General features: G+C 39.3%; 2 protein-coding genes across 3 annotated transcripts in view; one reads left to right on the top strand and one right to left on the bottom strand.

Moving 5' to 3' along the window:
* Positions 1-18,332, top strand: part of LOC113681928 (MAM and LDL-receptor class A domain-containing protein 2) — a 99,010-nt gene extending 80,678 nt beyond the window's left edge. For both annotated transcript variants that reach the window (XM_089199248.1, XM_089199247.1), the window contains exons 107-135: positions 232-435; positions 919-1,083; positions 1,631-1,835; positions 2,423-2,659; positions 3,053-3,201; positions 3,939-4,260; positions 4,596-5,321; positions 5,852-6,112; positions 6,706-6,855; positions 7,002-7,321; positions 8,153-8,443; positions 8,904-9,105; positions 9,233-9,520; positions 10,107-10,285; positions 10,538-10,709; positions 11,387-11,515; positions 11,966-12,085; positions 12,504-12,570; positions 12,927-13,099; positions 13,384-13,447; positions 13,969-14,132; positions 14,476-14,551; positions 14,975-15,147; positions 15,538-15,591; positions 15,833-15,917; positions 16,188-16,250; positions 16,531-16,624; positions 17,142-17,201; positions 17,749-18,332. In XM_089199248.1, coding sequence (XP_089055374.1) covers positions 232-435; positions 919-1,083; positions 1,631-1,835; positions 2,423-2,659; positions 3,053-3,201; positions 3,939-4,260; positions 4,596-5,321; positions 5,852-6,112; positions 6,706-6,855; positions 7,002-7,321; positions 8,153-8,443; positions 8,904-9,105; positions 9,233-9,520; positions 10,107-10,285; positions 10,538-10,709; positions 11,387-11,515; positions 11,966-12,085; positions 12,504-12,570; positions 12,927-13,099; positions 13,384-13,447; positions 13,969-14,132; positions 14,476-14,551; positions 14,975-15,147; positions 15,538-15,591; positions 15,833-15,917; positions 16,188-16,250; positions 16,531-16,624; positions 17,142-17,201; positions 17,749-17,829 — 5,274 coding nt within the window. In that variant the 3' untranslated portion in view covers positions 17,830-18,332. The remainder of the gene's footprint in view (positions 1-231; positions 436-918; positions 1,084-1,630; positions 1,836-2,422; positions 2,660-3,052; positions 3,202-3,938; positions 4,261-4,595; positions 5,322-5,851; positions 6,113-6,705; positions 6,856-7,001; positions 7,322-8,152; positions 8,444-8,903; positions 9,106-9,232; positions 9,521-10,106; positions 10,286-10,537; positions 10,710-11,386; positions 11,516-11,965; positions 12,086-12,503; positions 12,571-12,926; positions 13,100-13,383; positions 13,448-13,968; positions 14,133-14,475; positions 14,552-14,974; positions 15,148-15,537; positions 15,592-15,832; positions 15,918-16,187; positions 16,251-16,530; positions 16,625-17,141; positions 17,202-17,748) is intronic.
* A 597-nt stretch (positions 18,333-18,929) lies between these two features.
* On the bottom strand, positions 18,930-19,934 carry LOC113681927 (histamine H2 receptor-like). The gene has a single exon (XM_027199064.2). It carries the CDS (start codon positions 19,836-19,838, stop codon positions 18,930-18,932), a length of 909 nt encoding a protein of 302 aa, XP_027054865.2. The 5' UTR covers positions 19,839-19,934.
* Between the last annotated feature and the right edge of the window lie 237 nt (positions 19,935-20,171).

Genomic DNA, 20,171 nt, shown 5'->3' with positions numbered 1-20,171 from the left:
TTCGTCAAGAACATTGACAATTGAATGACATTCGATGGTATAACAGCGCGATAGTCGGTGAGCGTGGTAACAAAGCAACTGGTGTTTCCTTGTTATCCTGACCGCCAGCTATTGCGCTCAACCCAGAATGTTTTACAAGTAATTCTAGCGGCTGGTTTGTTTGTTTATTTGTTTGTCATTTTTTTAAAGTAGCAGGTGGATAATGACATCTAACAATTTTTATCTTTTCAGGGCTACTACATGTATATTGAAACATCACGCGCGAATCTCGGTGACAAAGCAGAGTTGACATCGTTCAGGTATTTTGCTTCAAGTCCCAACTGTAAGATGACAATATGGTATCACATGTATGGATCAGGCATTGGAGTGTTTGAGGTCAAGGTCAAGAAATCCGATGGAACGTATGATTACAAGTATACATTGAGTGGAAATCAGGTAAATCATTTTTTTTTTAAATTTATATCATGAAAAGTTTTCTTTTTAATGGCCTATAAGGTGAAAGCAGTACTAAGCAGACATTTAAGAGACTCTAGCTTGAGTCAGTTTTATACTTGAGTTTCCTCTCTATACAGCTTGTAACAATTGTCGAAAAGCGGGTTTATGAGCAATTTGTCCTTTAACAGGGCAAGAGATGTGCAAATAAGCTTCAGTGCTCTGATGCTATCGGTTCGCCTAGACCAATCTGGGTTCCTTCGAATCTGGCCGTTTCAAATTCAATATTCGTGTAGAATATTGAATTTCCTTACAGGAAAGAGAGAAAAAACTGGTTCCAAACACGGAGTCCTAAGAGCCCTCATACATTTCGCACGGTACCGGTACCTCATTGTATATCAAAAGTGAGCCTTAACGCCCTAACTGCGGAAATATGTTTATAAATTTGGTACCATGTGGTAAATAAACTTTTTATGATCTCCACAGGGAAATGCTTGGAAAAAAGCGGACATAGATATTGGTGCATACAGGAACTTTGTGATCATTATTCAAGCCACCCGTGGATCAAGCTGGCAAGGTGATATTGCCATCGACGACATCTCTTTCAGCAATTGCTTCTCTGATGTCACAAGGAACTGCACTCAGAATGAAGTATGTTTACTTTGGTTGTGTTATTTTATTTGAAAAGATGTCTTTAGTTATCAAAATAATTAAGGGATTAATATTTCGCTATGATTTCCTTGGGCTGAATTTTTATAATTAATTGCAAGTTATACCGTTTCACGTATCCTTTTTGATACAGGGACACCAGGTAGGTTCGCTTGTAGAGGCGTCGATATCGACTTAACATGAATTTTTACACAGCTACTTCATTTTTATCACCCAGCTGTTTTTTTTTTTCTCCTTATTTTTCCCTCTCTGCTTCGCTGCGTTTCTGTTTGATGATACAAATTGTGTTCGGTTTACATGAACCGATAAAGACAACAGGATGTTGAAGCTGAGCTATAGGGAAAATTGATATAAGATAAACAGGCACCGTTGAGAACGCCCAATCTCCTTATTCCTTGCCCCCCTACCCGCCTCTAAAGTGTTCCTTTTTAGCCAACGGCAACATTGCATCTTTTCAGTCGTGTAACATGCCTCTGAAATTCCCTGAGGTAACTTACGTCGTAAATTTCTCATGTTTACTTCATCAAAGGTGAAATGCAAAGACAGTGGTCATTGTGTAACAGAACAAAGAGTTTGCGATCATGTCAAAAATTGTAAGGATGGTACTGATGAAAGTCAGTGTTCCAGTCGAAAAGCCAGTTGCGACTTTGAAATCAACTGGTGTAACTGGTTCAACTACTGGAGTGACGACTTTAATTGGCTTCGTCAAAGTCAGATCGGAACGACTGGAACAGGTGTGATATTTGATTTCTTTCGTAATGCGTTAGCACTTCAATTTAATTCGTCTGGGCGTACGCTAGTTCATCCCCAGTGTTATAAAAACGTCGTGGCACTAGCTTTATGTGGTCTTTTGTCATTAGCATGCGTAGCACGCGTTCGGGTAGAACATAGTGAGAAGAAACGCGAGGGAAATAAGTTCCTCTATTGCTCTAATGCGCGTGTGACAAATTGTGTTGTGTGCAACGGCTTGGTAATAAGCTATTCTTCCTGTCGGTTCAATTCAACCTATGATTACTTGGCGAGATATCTTGGCCTAGCATGTCTGCTTCTTTGTGTGTTGATACTTGGCTAATTTGACGTTGTAACCTAATGGCTTTTTAGTTTGAAACAGCGCCATATTTTGCAGATCCAACTAAATTATCCCTGTACTTGGAGTTGCGTGAGAGCTAAAAGAGCTCAAAGCACTAAAACAGTAAAATAATTCTCTCGTCTAAATTCCGTTTAACATATTTTAACGATAGTCGAAATTTGAAGTATTAGGATGGAAATTATCCTAGCTCCAACCAGATGTGTCATAATCTTTCTTGTTCTTGTCTCCAAGGTCCAAAAGGAGACCACACCACTGGGAGTGGTTGGTTCATGCACATAGACTCGTCAAGTCCAAGGCAGCTTTTAGACAGAGCGAAACTTGCACATGGTAATTTGTTCCCGGCCGGCCGCGGAGTTTGTACTCTACGATTTTACTACAACATGTATGGATCACAGAACATGGGATATCTGAAGGTCCACTTGCTTACTAATGGGTTATCGAACTGGAGGGAAGTCTGGAAAACGAGAGGTGAGATGTGTGTAATGAACTTGAAATTAAGATGAAAACGAGACTTATAGGCTAGCTTCGTGGTAATTAGTCTTCCAATTAGAATGCCATTGTATCTGTTTTTGTTTATCTAAACCTGTGGCCCACCGCCGGCGCCTTCCCCGATCCTCCCTTTATAAAAAAATGATTTATTGAGAAACTTGTTCAGAGTCCGTACAGTTTTCAATTCTTGAAAAAAGGGTAGTATGGAAAATAACAAACTTAGTTTCAAGACCTGGATAGGTACCAGATTACTTTCCAAACTGCAACGAGTATGTTTCATTATTGCAATCGCTGAAAAGTTTGACAAAAGGCCTGTAATTTGTACACAAGTTTACACAAACCATAAACCGTGGTCGTTTTTTTGCTCCTTAGGTGATCCTACCAATCAAAACTGGGTGCGTGCAGAGGTCAAACTAGACTCCTACTCGTCGTTTAGGGTTGGTTTTGAAGGTATCGTTGGCGGAGATGACAAGACTGATATTGCATTGGATGATATAAGCTTTTCTGCCGGCTGCTACAAGGTATGTATTCTTCTACTGCGTAAAAAACGTACAACTGTAAAAGGGGAATAGGGTTGTAGTTAAAGACGTTTTTAAGGTATTAAATTATGGAAGAGCTTCTTCCTTCAAAGAAATGTTTAATGGAGAGCTTCTAATATCAATTTATTTGTTTGTTTGTTTGTTTGTTTGCTTGTTTTCTCTCAAATAATTCATTAGTTATACATGCAGTCAGCAGTTTCAAGATATTGCGTTGGCTTTCGCTTTGTTTGATCTCGTAACTCCCAAGGTCTGATTATCAATTCTCCCCTATAGCTGCAACACATTATCTTTTTAATAAGATACGAGAACTTAGTACTAGATCAAGAAAATGAGTTCTACGTGATAGGTTTGAGTAATCTCACTACCTGTTTGCTAGAGAATGTTTGGGTATTGTAGGGAGAGATTACATGTTTATCACTAATGGGAGTTACCAGATTTGTCAGGTTTAAGACCAAATTCGCCAAGCAATTTTATGGTAAAAATAAGTCCTCTAGAAAATCTCAGTCGTGGATATATTCTGAAGGCTCCTTAACATGCTCAGATTCGTTAACTAAGCTCAAGAGTAAGCTTTATATAGCTCAGTCATAGAAGTCTGCGGTTTGATTCTTCTTGAATGAAAAATGAATAAACATCTCTCTTCGACAGCTGAGCTTAACTTGACTGATCTTTTAAGCGCAGATACACCCGTTGAGTCTGTTTTGTGCTATTTTTTTATTCAGGGAGGCATTCCGCCTGCACCAACAGGTGCTGCACAATGCACCAGTAACCAGTTTTACTGCAGTGCAGACGACCTGTGCATCAATATTAACTGGAAGTGTGACGGAGAGCAGGACTGTACTGATGGCGAAGATGAACTCAAGTGTCCACCACCTTCACCGCAACCAACCCCTCCACCTGGATCATCTCATCCCGCAGACTGCAACTTCGATAAAGACTACTGTTTGTGGGAGTCTGCAAAGTTTGCTGATATGAGATGGCTGCGAAACCAAGGCCAGACACCTAGCTGGAACACTGGCCCCAGTGCTGATAAAAGTGGCGCAGGTAACAAAATTCATACCACATATGTAACTTGGCTCAGTCAAGTGCAAATCCATAATTGTTGTTGCTTTCTGTAACGAAGGCATCTTTGTTTTTGCGAAAATTAAGTGCTTTGTCCAAACCTTTTTTAGTCATTTATTCTCCTTGAATGATTATTGTGATTTCAGTGTGTTCGTTTCTGCAAGTAAAACGTTGTTTGCCTTTGCCAAGAACGTGCTTTGAAGCTGCTAAAAGCGGAACGAATAAACCAAGGTGTAATGTGTTTATTTCCTGAAGGAAAACTAAATTAAAAGCGAATGGACAAATGTGTCGCTGATTTGTGTTGTGTGTTATCACAGGTTACTACGTTTACGCTGAAGCCACAGGCTACTATTTGGGCCACTTTGGAGAGCTTTTGGGTCCAAATTTGTTACCATCTGCAACGTGCCAAGTTTTCTTCTGTTACAATATGAATGGAAAAGACATGGGAACCCTAAATGTTTACCAGCGCTTTACTAATGATGCCAAACCTGACATGACCCAAAAGAAAATCTGGTCGAAGAGTGGTGACCAGGGCAACAAATGGCGTTGCGATTATGCCAATATTCCGAGTAAAGTGCAATTTTCAGTTGTCTTTGAAGCTATACGGGGCGACGGCTATCAATCAGACATCGCCGTGGATAATATCCAGTTCGTCAAGTGCGGAAATCTTGGGCCGACTCCAGCTCCAACACCAAAACCCAAACCGTCCATCATGGATGACGATTTTGAGAAATGCGTCAGCTGTTGGGTTAATGAGAATGATGGCCACGACCAGATGGATTGGATTGTTGGACGTGGGGAAACTGCTAGCCAGAATACAGGTCCTTCCTACGACCACACCAAAAAAAGCATTTTAGGGCGCTATCTTTACATTGATGCCTCCAGTGTCTCGTCATCGGGCTGGTACCATGCCGATTTGGAAAGCAGGCTGCTTGTTGTTGACCGAAAGTGTTACATGTCTTTCTGGTATCATATGTATGGCTCTGGGGTGGGCTCGCTGTGGATTGTCGCCTATGCGTTTTCCGATCCTAAAAATTTGATTGGTAAGTGACAAACTCTATGTGGCTGGGATTTTGTAGTTGATATGGAGCACTCTTATTTGTTAGGTCAGACTTTAAAACTCCTTTCATCCCGTTAAAACAAGGTAGGAGTATCGCTTCGTGAAAGTGGAAACGCTCGGACAAACTAAAGGCCTGCGTAGTAGGAGTTTTGAGCTGGGGAGCCGCAAAAGGAATGGGAAAGAGTGATGCTTGTCTTTCACTTGTCTCTTGTAATTAATTCTTATACACCCAGGTTTCATTAGCAATTCTCCTCACTGTCCTTCATACAATTCTTTTGACGATAGTTCGGAGAATTTGGTATTGAGTCGACTTCTAATCCCCTAGTTTACATTTTCTCTATTCGTATCACTTTACTTATCTGCTTGATATTGTTTTCCTATTGTTAAATCACTTATGAGAGTTGAAGGGTTAATTTGAGGTTTTGATTATCATTTTAAAAGATGCTCTACAACGTTAAATGGTGGTTTGAATCTCTTGAATGACAGAATAATTGAAAACATTTCTTCCCATAGATCACAAACAGGTCAACTTGTGGTATGATTGGGGTAACCGTGGTAACAAGTGGCAACATGGCATGGTGAGTATCTACAATCCGGAGACGGCCAATAAGACAGTTAGAATTGTGATCAGTGGGGTCAGAGGATGGGACTACAATGGAGACATAGCAATAGATGACATAGAGTTCCACAACTGCAAGTTTAATGATGAGACAACACCATGCACAGAAACCTTTCCAAAGTGTAATGATAACCCGTTCACCCGTCCAACGCTTGGTAAGTATTTCACGAAGCCTCCTATTTCATTCTGAAGAAATTAAAACATTGAAGGGCAGATGGACAACCAGTGTTTCGTCTGTCTCAAGATTGCGGCGTTTTGTCCTATACAGAAAGGAGAAAAGGTTGGGGGGAAAAAATAGACTCATCCCTCTTTCCAATCCCATCTTTAAAATATGTAAAAATAACATGGCGTATTACGTAAAGGCCAAGCTCGCATATCAGGCTGAAGCCACATGTGATCCAAACCTATAGGAGGTTACAAAGAGGATATTACAAGGTCGCGCGGAGATACGAAACTTCTCTTTGAGTGTTGAAAAATATTTCACGCGTTCGCTTTGCTCACACGTGAAGAGAAAGTTCATATCGCCCCGCGACCGTGTACTATTCTATTTATTATACAAACATCAATGAAATACTAAATCACATCGAAAGGCGCGATTTTTAGATGTAACCTTAGCAACAAGAATCTTCTCGCGTGTGAAGATAAGATGTTATCGTTGTGAGTGAAGATATCATGTTTTCCCGCTAAAGCTCACTTGGTATTTCATTGGTGTTCAGATAATAATATTATTTTATATATTTTCATATAGGTCCGCTATCCGGTGACTGTAATTTTGAGCACGGTACTTGCCACTGGAACAACACAGCCGTCAACGATATGCCGTGGTATCTTAGAGAGGGCAAAACTTCCAGTAAGAACACCGGTCCAGCGGTTGATCACACCACAGGAACATCAAGCGGTAGGGAGTCAATTGTTTACTTTTGTCCTTGACTCTAAACTGCTCTTATAATGAAGCACTGTGGACCCTCACTGTTATGTATTGTAAGGATGAAAGGCAAAGAAGAACATTTCTCTGAATCAGTGACGCGTTTTGTCTACTTGTAGGTTATTACATGCATATTGAGGCCAGTTGGTATGTCAAGGGCGCTGTTGCCATCTTGGAGGGTCCTTACATGATGCCTACCTCAAACTGCAAGATGACGTTTTACTACCACATGTCCGGCCCTGACACAGGCTCACTTACAATCTTCGTGAACAGTGGAGATGAAATGAAGGTGATATTGAACATGACTGGCCACCAGGCTGACAATTGGATCAAAGCTGAAGCAACGGTGAAGAGTGATTACGCCTTCCGAATTCACATCACTGCCACACGAGGAGATAGTTACCAAGGAGACATTGCCATAGACGACATTAAATTTCAGGTACAATCACGCTGTATTATTATTATTATTATAATGATAGCAATTATTATTAATAGTAACCGTGGTAAGGTGCTCCTCATAGATTTATACAATAAACCTACTACTACCCACCCTGGGATTGGACGTTGCTTATTTCTCAGAGTACAGACGCATGGCACATTATTATTATTATTATTATTATTATTATTGTTATTATAATTGTTGTTGTTGTTGTTATTGTTATTATTATTATAGCTATTATTTTAATTATGATTATTATAACTATAATAAAAATAATTATTATTATTATTTCTATTATAGTTATCATTGTTAGTTTTATTATTTTTCATTTATTAATGCTGTTGTTGTTATTATTATTATTATTATTATTATTATTGTTATTATAATTGTTGTTGTTGTTGTTATTGTTATTATTATTATAGCTATTATTTTAATTATGATTATTATAACTATAATAGAAATAATTATTATTATTATTCCTATTATAGTTATCATTGTTAGTTTTATTATTTTTCATTTATTAATGCTGTTGTTGTTATTATTATTATTATTATTATTATTATTATTATTATTATTATTATTATTCTTTCATTATTTCTGCTCTCCATGACGCATTGTTTTGGAAATCTTTGGGTGATTTTTATCGGTGGGCGACTTGAAAAAAATACCTAGACTGGCGCAAAGCTTCGCCAGTTAAGCGCTCGGAGACCTTAAATACTTAAAAAAAGTATTAAACTTACTCCTGCCTATACTGAAGTGAATGGAGAAATCGTCACCGAATCACTGTCTTACAAACTCCTTCTTTAAAGTAGTACCTGAAATTCTTTGCAGGGTCAATGTTCCTTCACAGACGACCAGGCCTTGAGATACGGTGACAAAGCCCTGAAAACGGGTTGTTCTGACGGTGGACGAGAAGGTTTCTTTCAGCATCCGACTGTGGCCGGCTGCAAAGGTTATTGGTGGGGACGTAGAAACCTCCGAGCCAAGCCTTCCTATGTTGGTGCCACGTGCGGAGATGACATCGGGCGTTGGGGTCGTTGGTGTGGCCAACCTGCTGACTTGTGCGAACATGGTTGGCATGTCTGTGGAACTTTTGGAGACGTTTTCGAAATTGTCAACCGAGTAAGACTTAAGTTGCTCCTTTCTAAACAGAAAAGCTACAAATGATTTTTCTGTCAAATGACAGCGTCAATGCATGTTAAAATACAGGATAATCACAACTATGAAACCGCATGAAAATTTCTCAGCGCAAATTTAAAGGTACAGGTGAGAATCCTGTGGGAATATGAGCCACTTCATGGACGTTCTCTAACTAGTGATTGTAACTCCACAGGGCATGCGTTTGATATAGAACCTGTTCTTAACTTGTCCTGGCTAGTATCAAGATGCGATCACAAGGGCAATCCTTTTGTAATTGTTTGTTTCAAAAGCGAACAACTAGTGTAGTTATATGCCCTTGATTAAGTCATTTGTTTTAGTTTCAAAGAGCAGTCGATGAAAGAGCTAGGAAATTCCTACTATATTTGAACCAGAAGTTTGCAGAAGTTTGTTTTTACTAAAATCTGATCCCTTCATTGTGTAGACGAACGGTGTGGATTGCCAGAGAGCTGGTTATGGTCATTTCAGCGCCGGTATTAACCACTGTAAGACCAACAGTGGAGGAGGCGACGGCTGCAAGCGAGTAAAAACTGGATTAGATTATGGTTGTGGTCAATACCACGACTCGTGCTCAGAACCGCTTTGCTGCGGCTTTGGTTGCAAAGGTCCAGACTCCTGTGACTCAGGTAGGTCAAGCTTTATTGTCGGAGCTTATAGAGCTTTTGGTAGTGTGAAAAACCATCAAAGACGGGATGTCAGTCCATTTCAAACTAATGCTTGACTTAAAAATCTTGTTTTCATTTCCTTCATAAGGTGTTTTCAAACGCCAGACGATGTACACGCCCGCTGCTGGCAATCTAGAGGGTTGTTCGTTCATGTCAGTAAGTAATGCAGGCGGCATCATGTGCTGCAAAGACGACAGTACCACTCCTACCTACCCCCCGACGAATGCACCAACTAAAGGTTCATGTGACTTCGAAAGAGGCATGTGTGATTGGATTGTTGATTCAACTGCCCCTGCAAGTTTTACACGAAACCAGGGAGAGACACAAAACAGAAACACCGGTCCACGCTATGATCACACTAAACAGGATGCGACTGGTAAGATTACAGATTCCAGAATGCTTTTAATTAGCAACCTTAAGTTAAAGCATATCGCTTAATTGTCTTTCGTTAAACCTATGATCGCCATCTTGAATTCGCTGAGCTGAGGAAAGCTGGCGAGAGCGGTAATCTTTTACTATGGGAGTGGTTGATATGCGGGAAGAACGAGAGGGGCATGAAGAGGAGAATCCTTGGTGGTGGATCATAAATAACAAGAGGATGATTCTGATTCATAGCCATTGCCGTTAGTCGTCTTCGGGCCTCTCCCAGCCGCCCCACCACCTCACCTCCCTTCCCCCCCCTCCCCATCCCCCTCTTACAATCCCCGTGGAAAATGAAAAAAGTGGATGCTTGGCAAGCAATTTAGTTTTTGTTTACTCTCCCTATATGACGGTGTTTGTTTAGCCCATTTGAGTTATTATTCAGCTATGGCAAGCTTAGTGTACTTCTATGGCTTCAATGAAGAGCTCGCTTATTTTTGTTTGTCTCTGTGGCTCAGTGATAGAGCATCGAGGCACGGAATCCTAGGTTTGATTGATTTGTCATGGGGCCCATCTAAGTTTCTATTTGTTGCTCCGTGTAGGGTACTATCTTTACATGGATTCATCTCAAGCGCAGCCCAAAGACACAGCCAGGGTCTCTTACACCTTCACAAGTGTATCAGAGTCTTACTGCCGGATGAGTTTCTTCTACCACATGTACGGCACTGGCATGGGTGTGTTGCGTGTGTTTGTTGAACCCAAAGATGGACAACGTACCGAGGTAATTCACAATTTTCTTTAGAGAACAGTGTGGAGATTATACATACTAATGTTAGTGTGTAGAGGGTTCATCACTTGCATCATTGCCCGTTTTAACTGCTTTTTGCCTTACGGCGAAAATAAAGTTAAACAGGGCAGCTCCTTTTCTAACGATGTTGTTGTTGTTGTTTTTGTTGTTGATAATGGTGTACAAACAAGCAGGTTATTTTACTGACCATTATAAACATTATCTTCCTATGATATCTCCTTTTAGGTTTGGAAAAAGGCTGGAAACCAGGGTGACGGCTGGTATAGAGGTGTGCACAACTTCACGGAACTGATTAAGAACAAGACAGCTTTCACCGTCAGTTTTGAGGCAGAGCGTGGTCCAACCACGGCTAGTGACATAGCGATTGATGACATCACCTTTTCATCCTGCACACATAGTGAGTGTGATTCAGTTATGAATCCAAAGATGTTTTGCATGATTTATTCTAAAAACGCGGTTATGCAGGATTTCTTCAAATTAATTGACAACAAGCCATGTAGCCTGCTACTGTCTCACTTGTCATTCTCTTTGTTTTTCACTGACTATACTCTACAAGTACGTTAAAGAACGTTTTGGGGTACTTCTACCTTGTGCCCCTTTCTTGAAGTAGGGCCTCTTACGTTGATGGGACCCACTGAGCGTCTTTGACTACTTTCTTAAATAAATCTTAAAAAGGATATCAATGATTTCTTTACATACAATCGCTTTCGTTGACTTCTCCTGCACATTTAAAACGCTACCTTATCAGTATAGTCATGACGATAAGCAGGGCATGCGCGTACTCTGCTACTTTTAGTCCTTTTCAATTGCTTGAAGTGGAACTGTGACAGAAATTGTGAGGCTGTTTGACGTAAATATTTGCGATATTTGCAATACCCTTTTCAAATTCATGTAGATAGGAAAAAAATGGGCTTCCAAGAGAAACTCTTTCTGACCATAGTTACTTGAACCACAATTTCCATTTTAAATCTGGCTTAATATCTAGCAAACCTGAAATCTCACAACAAGACCGTCAACTGTTATTTACAAATACCGTTTGGCAAAGTCTCACCGCTTTTATTCCATTATTTTCAGCGCCACCAGGTCAGTGTAAGCGTGACGAATTCCGATGTAAGAGTGGAGAATGTATCAAGTCGGCCTTCGTTTGTGACCAATACCCAGATTGTAAAGACCACTCAGACGAGGGAGCAGAAGCTAACTGTGGTAATATTTTGTCAAGTTTTAATTTCTGTGGTTGTTTTTTGGTTTGTTAAATTGTTTGTTTTTCTCTTGCTCACTTTGACCTTCTTTTGAACTAGGAAATATTTTGGCATATACCACACAGGTGAATAATGCCTTCCGCGCGCGCTGATTCGCCTGTTTGGAAGTGATCAGAAAGTACTATTCACTTCCGAAACGTAGAGACAAAATCACACGTCAAGATTTTGAATTCCGACTTTTTTCTGTATATTGACAGAAATGAACTAATTTTTGGTTTCCGTACGGTATATACTAAAACAGTTATTCGCTTCAGTTTCGGCGAAAGTATTGTGTGTTTACCTCCACTTCGGTCAATAATTAGTAATAATTGAAGGAATGATGGCGTAATTCTTTGGTAGAATTTAGTTACGTTTTTATGACGATTTCTAAAGTCTGCTTTACTTGTTTTTGCAGCCAACCGTAATTGTGGTCATTTCCAGATTTATTGCCTAGCTGATGGAAAATGCCTAAACAAGACTCTGCAATGTAACGGCAAGTCTGATTGTACGGATGGAAGTGATGAATCACATTGTGGTAAGTTTGCTCGCTCAAAGTGATTTTAATTGTTAAAGATTATTATTTTGTAATCCTTCTAACTTTTGTTATCTGTTTTTTTTCTTTTCTTTATTTACTTTTTTTTTCCATTTTAATTATTTACTCCCCTTAAACATTTCGGTATTTATCTCTTTTATGTGCAACAATTTTCGTGATGTATTTCGTTAAAAGGAGTTTAGGGAAATAAGATCATTTTCCTCAGTAACTTCTTCGTAAAAGTTTTGTCTGATGTTGCGTTGATTTATTGTTTTTAAGAAGAGATTGCGTGTTATAGACAGGACTGCTCTTTGATGTCAAGGTCTGCAGATTACGAATTAAACCCGGAATTTTAGGATATTTTACAAGGGTTTTTATATAGTTAATTAAAACTTACAACGTTCAATTGCTTTGTTTCCAGCATGTACCGAAAGCTATTGTATCAATGGACAGTGTCAACTAGACAACTTTGGGCGTCCGGATTGTGTGTAAGTATCTTCATTACGTAGTATGGTATGACAGCAATTCGGATAGAGTTAAATAAACTGTGTTTTTCTTCCAGTCACTCCCGCCAGTTTTCGCCCAACAATCCCTTTTCTTGTTTGTTCGTTCGTTTGGTTTTGTTTGTGTTATTCGATGACCGAGGGTATGGCCAGATGAAGCACAGTGGTTTTAATGTTAGCTTCGGGCCCCATTGGTCGCTTTGATTCAATCTAAAGCTGGAGTTGCCATCCGAACCGTGGCCATCTTTATCACATGTGGTTGCATTGTGAGCCAATTGATAGTGCTCAGTTACTCAACTTAATTTATTTCGAAAGTAATTAGTGTTTCTTCTTTGTGAAAGATGCGATGCCAATTACAACGGTGCAAGATGTCAGAACTGTACCAGTTGTGAGTGTCCTAAAGATCAAATCCAGTGCAAAATTGGCAAGTGGTTCTGCACGACCAAGGAAAAAATATGTTCTAAAAGCGTTCAGTGTGGCCTTAGTCCCGTTGAGTTTGTCAAGCTTTGCCAAGGTGAGGCTTAATACAGCGTAAAACTTGGGATCACATGTGGAACGGGGTTTATTTCGGTTTTCTGTTTTACTTGGTTTTATTTCCTTTTTATTTTATTTTACTGATTTTTTTTCTTTGGGGGGGGGGGAGGGGCGGAGGGGGTTCTTCTGTAGTTGTCTCCGATGCTTTCAAAAGACAGATACAAATGGAATCTTATTTTTACACGCAGTGCTTATATATATATATATATATATATATATATATATATATATATATATATATATATATATAATTTTTTTTTTCAGCTTGCACATCACATTACTGTGTAAATGGAAATTGCAAGATGGTAGATGGAAATCCGACTTGCGAGTAAGGCTTGTGTTTTTTTGTTTACATTAACGTAGTCATGATCAACGTTTAACGGTATTTTCAGTAAGTGATGAATCAGCCTCATCGGAAAATGAATAGCGTCATGCCATCTTCCTTTTTTCGGAAAGCTTGCCGAGAGTTTGCATCTTATTCAGCATTTCTTGGGAAGTTATTTGAGAGACGCTGTCCTTTGGTGTTATGTGTCGCTTAGTGTGAGTAGAAACACCACACGGATCACTGTGTTGCTTTCTTAGGAAAGACACTAACCTCTCACCATGCCCCTCTCCTCCCATCAAAGTAAATGGAAAATAGTTAGCAGAAAGTAAAACTAGAAAAATCTCGTTAAGGGGGTGGGGGTGAGGAGAGTAGCCAGACTGATGGTCGCTTCATGAAAATGAAATCGTTTTAAGCTCCGGCAGGATTGGTTTTGTGGGTTTAAGCAAACTCAGCCTCAGCGATAAGCGCTTGATATATATCCACTATGTTATAATGAGATGCTAAATTTGTAAATTTTATTTCAGGTGCACCACTTCTGACTATGTCGGCCAACGATGTGACACTTGCAATCAAAAAAATGGCTTGGTGAATTGTGGAACAAATGGCAAATGTGTGAAGATAGATCAGATCTGTGACCAGAGCATATCGTGTCCGAAAAATAAATCAGAGATCCGCAACTTATGTGGAAGTAGGTGTCCATAGCACATTAAAGCGGTAGTTTGATGGTAATTTTTTTATTATTTGAAACAGGAAAGCCATCGTGCAATCGTGTCCTTTGAAAAACCGACCCGACCCCTCCTCGACTAAAATGAGCGGCTCGCCGAAAGAAACAAACCCGTTTAGTAGTTCAGAAATCTTTTGATCTACCGTATGAAACCTTGAATATATTAAAGGATAGCAAGCAGATTCGTTTCGATGTGAATTTGGTGTACTAAATTACTTCTATTTTCCAGGTTATTGTAGCAATAAAAAAAAAAGAAACTGCGGCATTTCGCCATCAAAACTAACAATTTTTTCTGTTCCTTTTAAAGGCTGTGAAGACCAGAAGTCTTTCTGCCCTGAAGGAGCAGAATGTAAGGCGGACGATAAAGGGTTTATGGCCTGTGTGTAAGTATGCGGACCCGTATTGCATGGTCAAGTGTGCAGCAAGTCTTTTGTTTTGGTTTGTCAAGGAATGGTCATCAGTCAATTATGTTCTTGAGCTTTACGATATTCAGAAGTGGAAAGTGTGCATTCCTCCTCCCCCACCGATGAATTTCCTAAACTAATTTTGTGTGACTTTATAGTACAAATATACATACAAGCTATATATATCTTGTGTAGCAGAAGGCCCGTTAACTGTGTCTACTTCATGGCTTACATAAGCTTCCTCCTTGGCGTGGCCAACTTTTTTTGTCCCTACAGAAGGTCCTTACTTTCATTTACAGCAATTTAGCACTTGGTCGTTATGATTAATTAGCTTTAATTGAATACGATAAACTTAACGTGTTATTTTTTACTCGCTAACCCATGTTTCTTCTCGTGCTACAGATGTCCATTTGATAGGAACGGACGAAAATGTGAGAATCAGATTCCAAACAACTGTACAAATCAGATACCTTCACTTCAGCCTTGCCTTGGAAAATGCGTTGAGAAAGCAGTCATTTGTTCTCGCAACCAGACTTGTAACTACCCTGAAGATCAGATCAAATTCAACTGTAAAGGTAAGCAAGTGACGGCGATGAGAACTTAGAGAAGCAAACGGTTTAGTTCGCTCTATACGAGCTTTATAAAACTTTCTTCAATTCTTCACATTCCTATGCAAAACCGTTTGTAGAGGGTCTCAGTGGGGCGATGGCTTTACGGCTAACGGCTAATTCTTTTCTAGAATGTTAACTTTTTTTTACGACGAATGATTAAAATTTGTTAATTTATACCCCAAATGGCTAATTTTTTTGGCCGTTTACGGCAAACAGTTAAACCCTTTGAGACCCTTTGTGTAGGTGTCATGTGTAAGCTTATATAAGCTTATATACATTGTAGCGTTGTATTTGAATTGAATATAAATTAATTATTTTGTATGCAAGTCACTAAATTTTCCTCATTACTTTTAGCACCGCCCAAGACTGGAACAAGGACAGATAAACAAAAGGGCAATAAATCGTCAAGTAAGTAAATTGTTATCTAGTAAGAACAACGTTAATTCTTATGTGGGGTTACCTATGTATAAACTGGAGTGATTTGAATTATAGTTTCTTACACAGAGAGGTATGGTTGTTTAGAAACTTCGCTGATGTTTTTAACAGCCACAGTGTCAATCCTCTCTTTAAATAAGTCTTCTCATGTGTTGGGATAGGCTCCAATAACCTGACCAAAAAAATTGATCTTGAGACCGTCTCTGTCTTTTAGTTTACATTGGCGTCGGTGTCGCTGCTGGAATTGTGTTAATCCTTATCGTCCTCGTTGTGGCCTACTATATAATGAAGAGTAAAAAGTAAGTATTAATCTTTTTGTTATTGTCTTTTTCGTGTTTCATGCCTTCTTTCAGACTTTGTCTCAGGAAACGGAAAACGAGAATAAAGCGTAGAAAGTGTCGCTGTTTTTTTTTTTTCCGTCTTTGTTTGTTTACTTGTGTAGCTACTTGAGTTGAGACAGCTCACTTTCTCCTTTCACAACTGAGGTTTTTTGTAAGTTGCTACAGTTATCTCTGGTTCAAATTGTTTGTTTTCAATTAATTTCGACCAATTTTTCCTTTGATTAACAGGAAGAGACTTACCTTGTTCTCGGTGTTTTATGACCCCTCTAATAAGGAAGGCTCACAAATAAGGTATGTCATTTCAAGAGTAACTCCTTTTTCCCCTCGTTGTACTGCTTCAAGTCAGTCTTGATCGCCCTACTGTTGCTAAATGAGTACGCATGTCAAGAAAACTTGAAGAAAGATTTGTACAAAGGGTACCCTGCGATGAACTGAAATGAAATTCCATCTCGGGGAAGTGATAAAACTCCTGGCCATTCCGTGGACTAGGCTTTGATAGATATAAGGCAGTTGGCTCTTAACTCCTAAACTTTTGCCAATTTGACGTATTTATAATGGCTGTCTCTCACAGGAAAGGCAAGAAAGAGAAAGGAGAAATCGAAATGGCTGAGGGTGTTGGAAACCCTGTGTATGATTCTTTCAATGAAGGACAACCCCTGGAAGACGTAAGTGACTCTTGTGACAGAATGTTTTACTTAATGGAGACTTTTAAAGAGGATAAGTCCACGCACGTTTAAGGTATCGGAAAATCCACTGGCTGGCTCCCTATGCGCTGATGTAATGTCTTATTGAAATCTGGATTTTTTTTTCTTTTTCGTTTTTTTGAGGGAGGAAAACTGTGTAACTCAAAAAAAGGCAAAACGAAATAAAGAAAATGCAACCCACATTCGACACAAAGTCTAGGAATCGAAACTGAGCCACTAGGGTGGCAGGCAAGTGGTGTCACCTCGGTGCCTTCTTGGTCACATTTATTTTCACCAGGGTGGAGGTGTCTGATTTACCCTGTAGGCTTCCTTGAAACTTTTTGAGCTGGCAGCAGCATGATGTGGGAAGGAGAGGGTTACAGGGTTTGTTTTTACTTCAGAGGGAAGATTCACTAAGTTCGTAAATCACGGCGATTATTTGCAATGTGTGCAACTGAAAAGTTTTCTTATCGGTCTTCTTTTGCGATCTTTATATCAGTTTCACATGAGTGACGTGGATACAAACATGTTTGCCTCAGATGACGCGTTTGGGATTGCGGTGAGTATTTTAGTTAAACATGTCTTCCACTCCTCAAGTATGGACTGACGGTACTGAAAAATGACATCTATGTTTTCAAAGTACCGGGTTTCCCTATTTAATTATCATTTGATCTAAAAGTAAAAACACGTACAGGAATAGTTCAGAAGGATAGAAAAAGCTTATCCCCACACCCAACAATTATCGTTACGATTTAGCCTTCGAGTGAGACGTTTACAGTTCGATCTGTTTCGATCTACAGTGGAACCTCCTTTCAGCAGACACCCTCTTTGAGTGGAGAAAGTGTCTTCTGAATAGAGATGTCCTTTTACTGATGGTGACAGGTTCACTGGTAATAGGACGCGATTTTTTTTTCACCCTTGGCTACAGCTTGTTCCCAGAAAAGAGGAGTTCCTTCATCTAAGCTAAGAATTTCAAAGATTAAAAAGGTTAAGAAAGCATCTTTTTCCGACTCGGAACTATAAAGGTTGCCCTCCCCCTCCCCCTCCCCCTCCCCCCCCCTCTCCCCCTTGAAAACTACTAATGTGTCTCTCTCGTTCCTTTCTAGTCGGATAAGGAAGGAGCAACGTCCATGGCAAACCCATTGTATCAAGATCCTTACCTTGAAGAAGACCTAAACAAATATTGAACAAAGAACGCAAACGTCAAAAATGCTGAAAACGAGACTAGAAGAACATTGCTGTCTTAGTTAGAAACCTTTTGCAAAAAGTCTTGGAACATTTAGTCAGTACATACATATAAGATCTATTGATTACTATTTCTTAAATCACTGCTTCCTAGAAAATATTTTTATCACTGTGATGAGTTCAAATATTGGCAGATAGCTTGATATTATTTTTTTTACTTATTCTTCAGCGAGGGAAAATGTAGACGCATTTCTGACCAGATACATTCTTTTTTTTTTACCGCTTACTAAGCCGCAATAAAAGAGCTATATTTTAAGCTTTTCCTTGCTAGGTTTTGATATCATGAGTTTTTTTTTAATGCTGCTTTTGAGAACCATGCTGCTTGTGTGATAATCCGAATAATTCATTTGATAATGTCTGCTTGGATCAAGATAATTTGTAGCGTAGCAGAAAAAAAATTTTCAACAGTACACTTTCTTAATAAACTTTCTAGATTTTCTAAGTGCGTCCGTCTTTATGTATTTGTTTTATTTTAATTTTGTGTCCAAATGGTACATAAAGAGTGCTCTCCTGTCCAACAAAAAATTATGATTTTTATTTTGACTTTCAACTTTTTCGTGTTTTTTTTGCTCAACAAGGTGAATTGGGAAACCACCGCGAAGCATTGAAGAATGTTCTGTCACGCGCCAAGTTTTCTCACCATGCAGAGGCATTTATTATCAATTGATTGAACAACTGAGAAAACTCGAAATCTAAGAGGCTACAAAAACGTGTTTATTAACATAAAGGTTAAACTACGGATCTAAAAGAGGCCATAGACGCCTTCCTTGGTCCCTGCCTGTTTTTCAAACACTTCAGTCGCTTGTCGCTATCACTGCAAACACGTGGTCCTAAAAAACGCTATATTTACCAACCTTTCTGTCACCTCCAAAACAGACTGAGTTCAGACAGTATCTGTGACAATCGGAAAGGATGGTCTAATTCTCAGGGAAATATTATTAGCGACCTTCTTCTGTTAATTCTCCAAACAAAGCCAAAGCCCCGAAGTCAAGTTGATTTCCTGTGAGACGAATCACCAGTGACCTTTAAATCAGAAAGAAAACTAAATATTTTGTAGTGAAAGATCCACTTGATTCAAGCGCTGTGGAGGCCTGCGAAATATTATTCGCAAAATACCCGACCTTAATTCTGGCATCCGTATGGCGTAGATTAAAGGATTTAGCAGCGAATTGGCAAAGAATAACATAAGGGCTACCATTTCGACTTGAAAAGTTCCTTTAGGGGAAAGGTTGATAGAGGAGGGGTATTTGAATATGTCGAAACTGAACCAAATCGCACTTGGCAGAAACGTTACCCAAGATCCTAGGGTGACAAGAAACAATGTACTAGTCAGTTTTCTTTCCCTCAGACCGGCTGCACCATGGTGTTGAGGATGACGACTGCATCGGACTTTGAGAAAAATGGCAAAATAAGAAACACAGATAGCAAAAAGAAGACTAAAAACAAAAGAAAAATAATAAATAATTAAATCAGGCAGATCTCTGTTTAAATATAGTTTGAAAAATATGCGTCCTCCTTCCACTGCTACAGGTGTAAACCAAATTAAGGAAGTTACCACTCCATATACCCATGGACTGATAAAACGATGTCTGAACGGGAAGAATGTTGCATGTGCCCGTTCCAATGAAATAACAGCGAGATTGAGCAGTGAGGAGGAAGGAAAGATAAACTCTAAGGCTCTCTTCATTTTGACCAGCCAAGTATTATTTGTTGTGTCGCACTCCCTCAGACTACAAGAGCTTCCAATCTTTTCAACGCTCAGAGGCTCACTGATACCTCCAGCCAAGAGATCGACTATAGCAAGATGGATGATCAAGTATGTACTCTTCCTCTGTAGCTGGCGCTGCTTCACAAATACAATAATGGTGATAATGTTGAGAACGACTATCGCCAAGGATTCAGCACTGAGCACAACGATCCACCGGTTGCAATGTAATTCGGAATTGATCATCTCAACTTTCTGGCTCGCGTTCTCATAAGTCAGGGTCGTTGATGGCTTTGGCTGTTTACAAGAATCTTCACCATTCTAATGCACTTAGTATGAATTAAAAAAATATGAGTTATAATCGTGGCAAACAATATTAACATATGCACAATTAGAATGAAAGATGACTTTTTTCAGATGCACCAGTTTGATTCCGAGCCTTGGAAGAATAGCTTAGTAAATAATCATTTTCAACGCTGCTGGAGTTCCGAATGTTACCACGAACACCATTTTTTGGTATGAGCAGTTATGGCAAAAGTAATTTGCTTGTCTTCAATGTTATCCAGCATTTGATTACCA

The sequence above is a fragment of the Pocillopora damicornis genome, chromosome 3 (genome assembly GCF_964200805.1).
Source record: "Pocillopora damicornis chromosome 3, jaPocDami1.2, whole genome shotgun sequence".
NCBI classification, from domain to species: Eukaryota; Metazoa; Cnidaria; class Anthozoa; order Scleractinia; family Pocilloporidae; genus Pocillopora; species Pocillopora damicornis.
The sequence above is the reverse complement of the archived record's forward strand: the minus strand, read 5'-3'. Positions and strand labels throughout refer to the sequence as shown.

What these genes read in the sequence shown, in the direction of transcription:
- LOC113681927 (XM_027199064.2), bottom strand. Translation starts at nt 19,838, where the DNA reads ATGATCAATTCCGAATTACATTGCAACCGGTGGATCGTTGTGCTCAGT.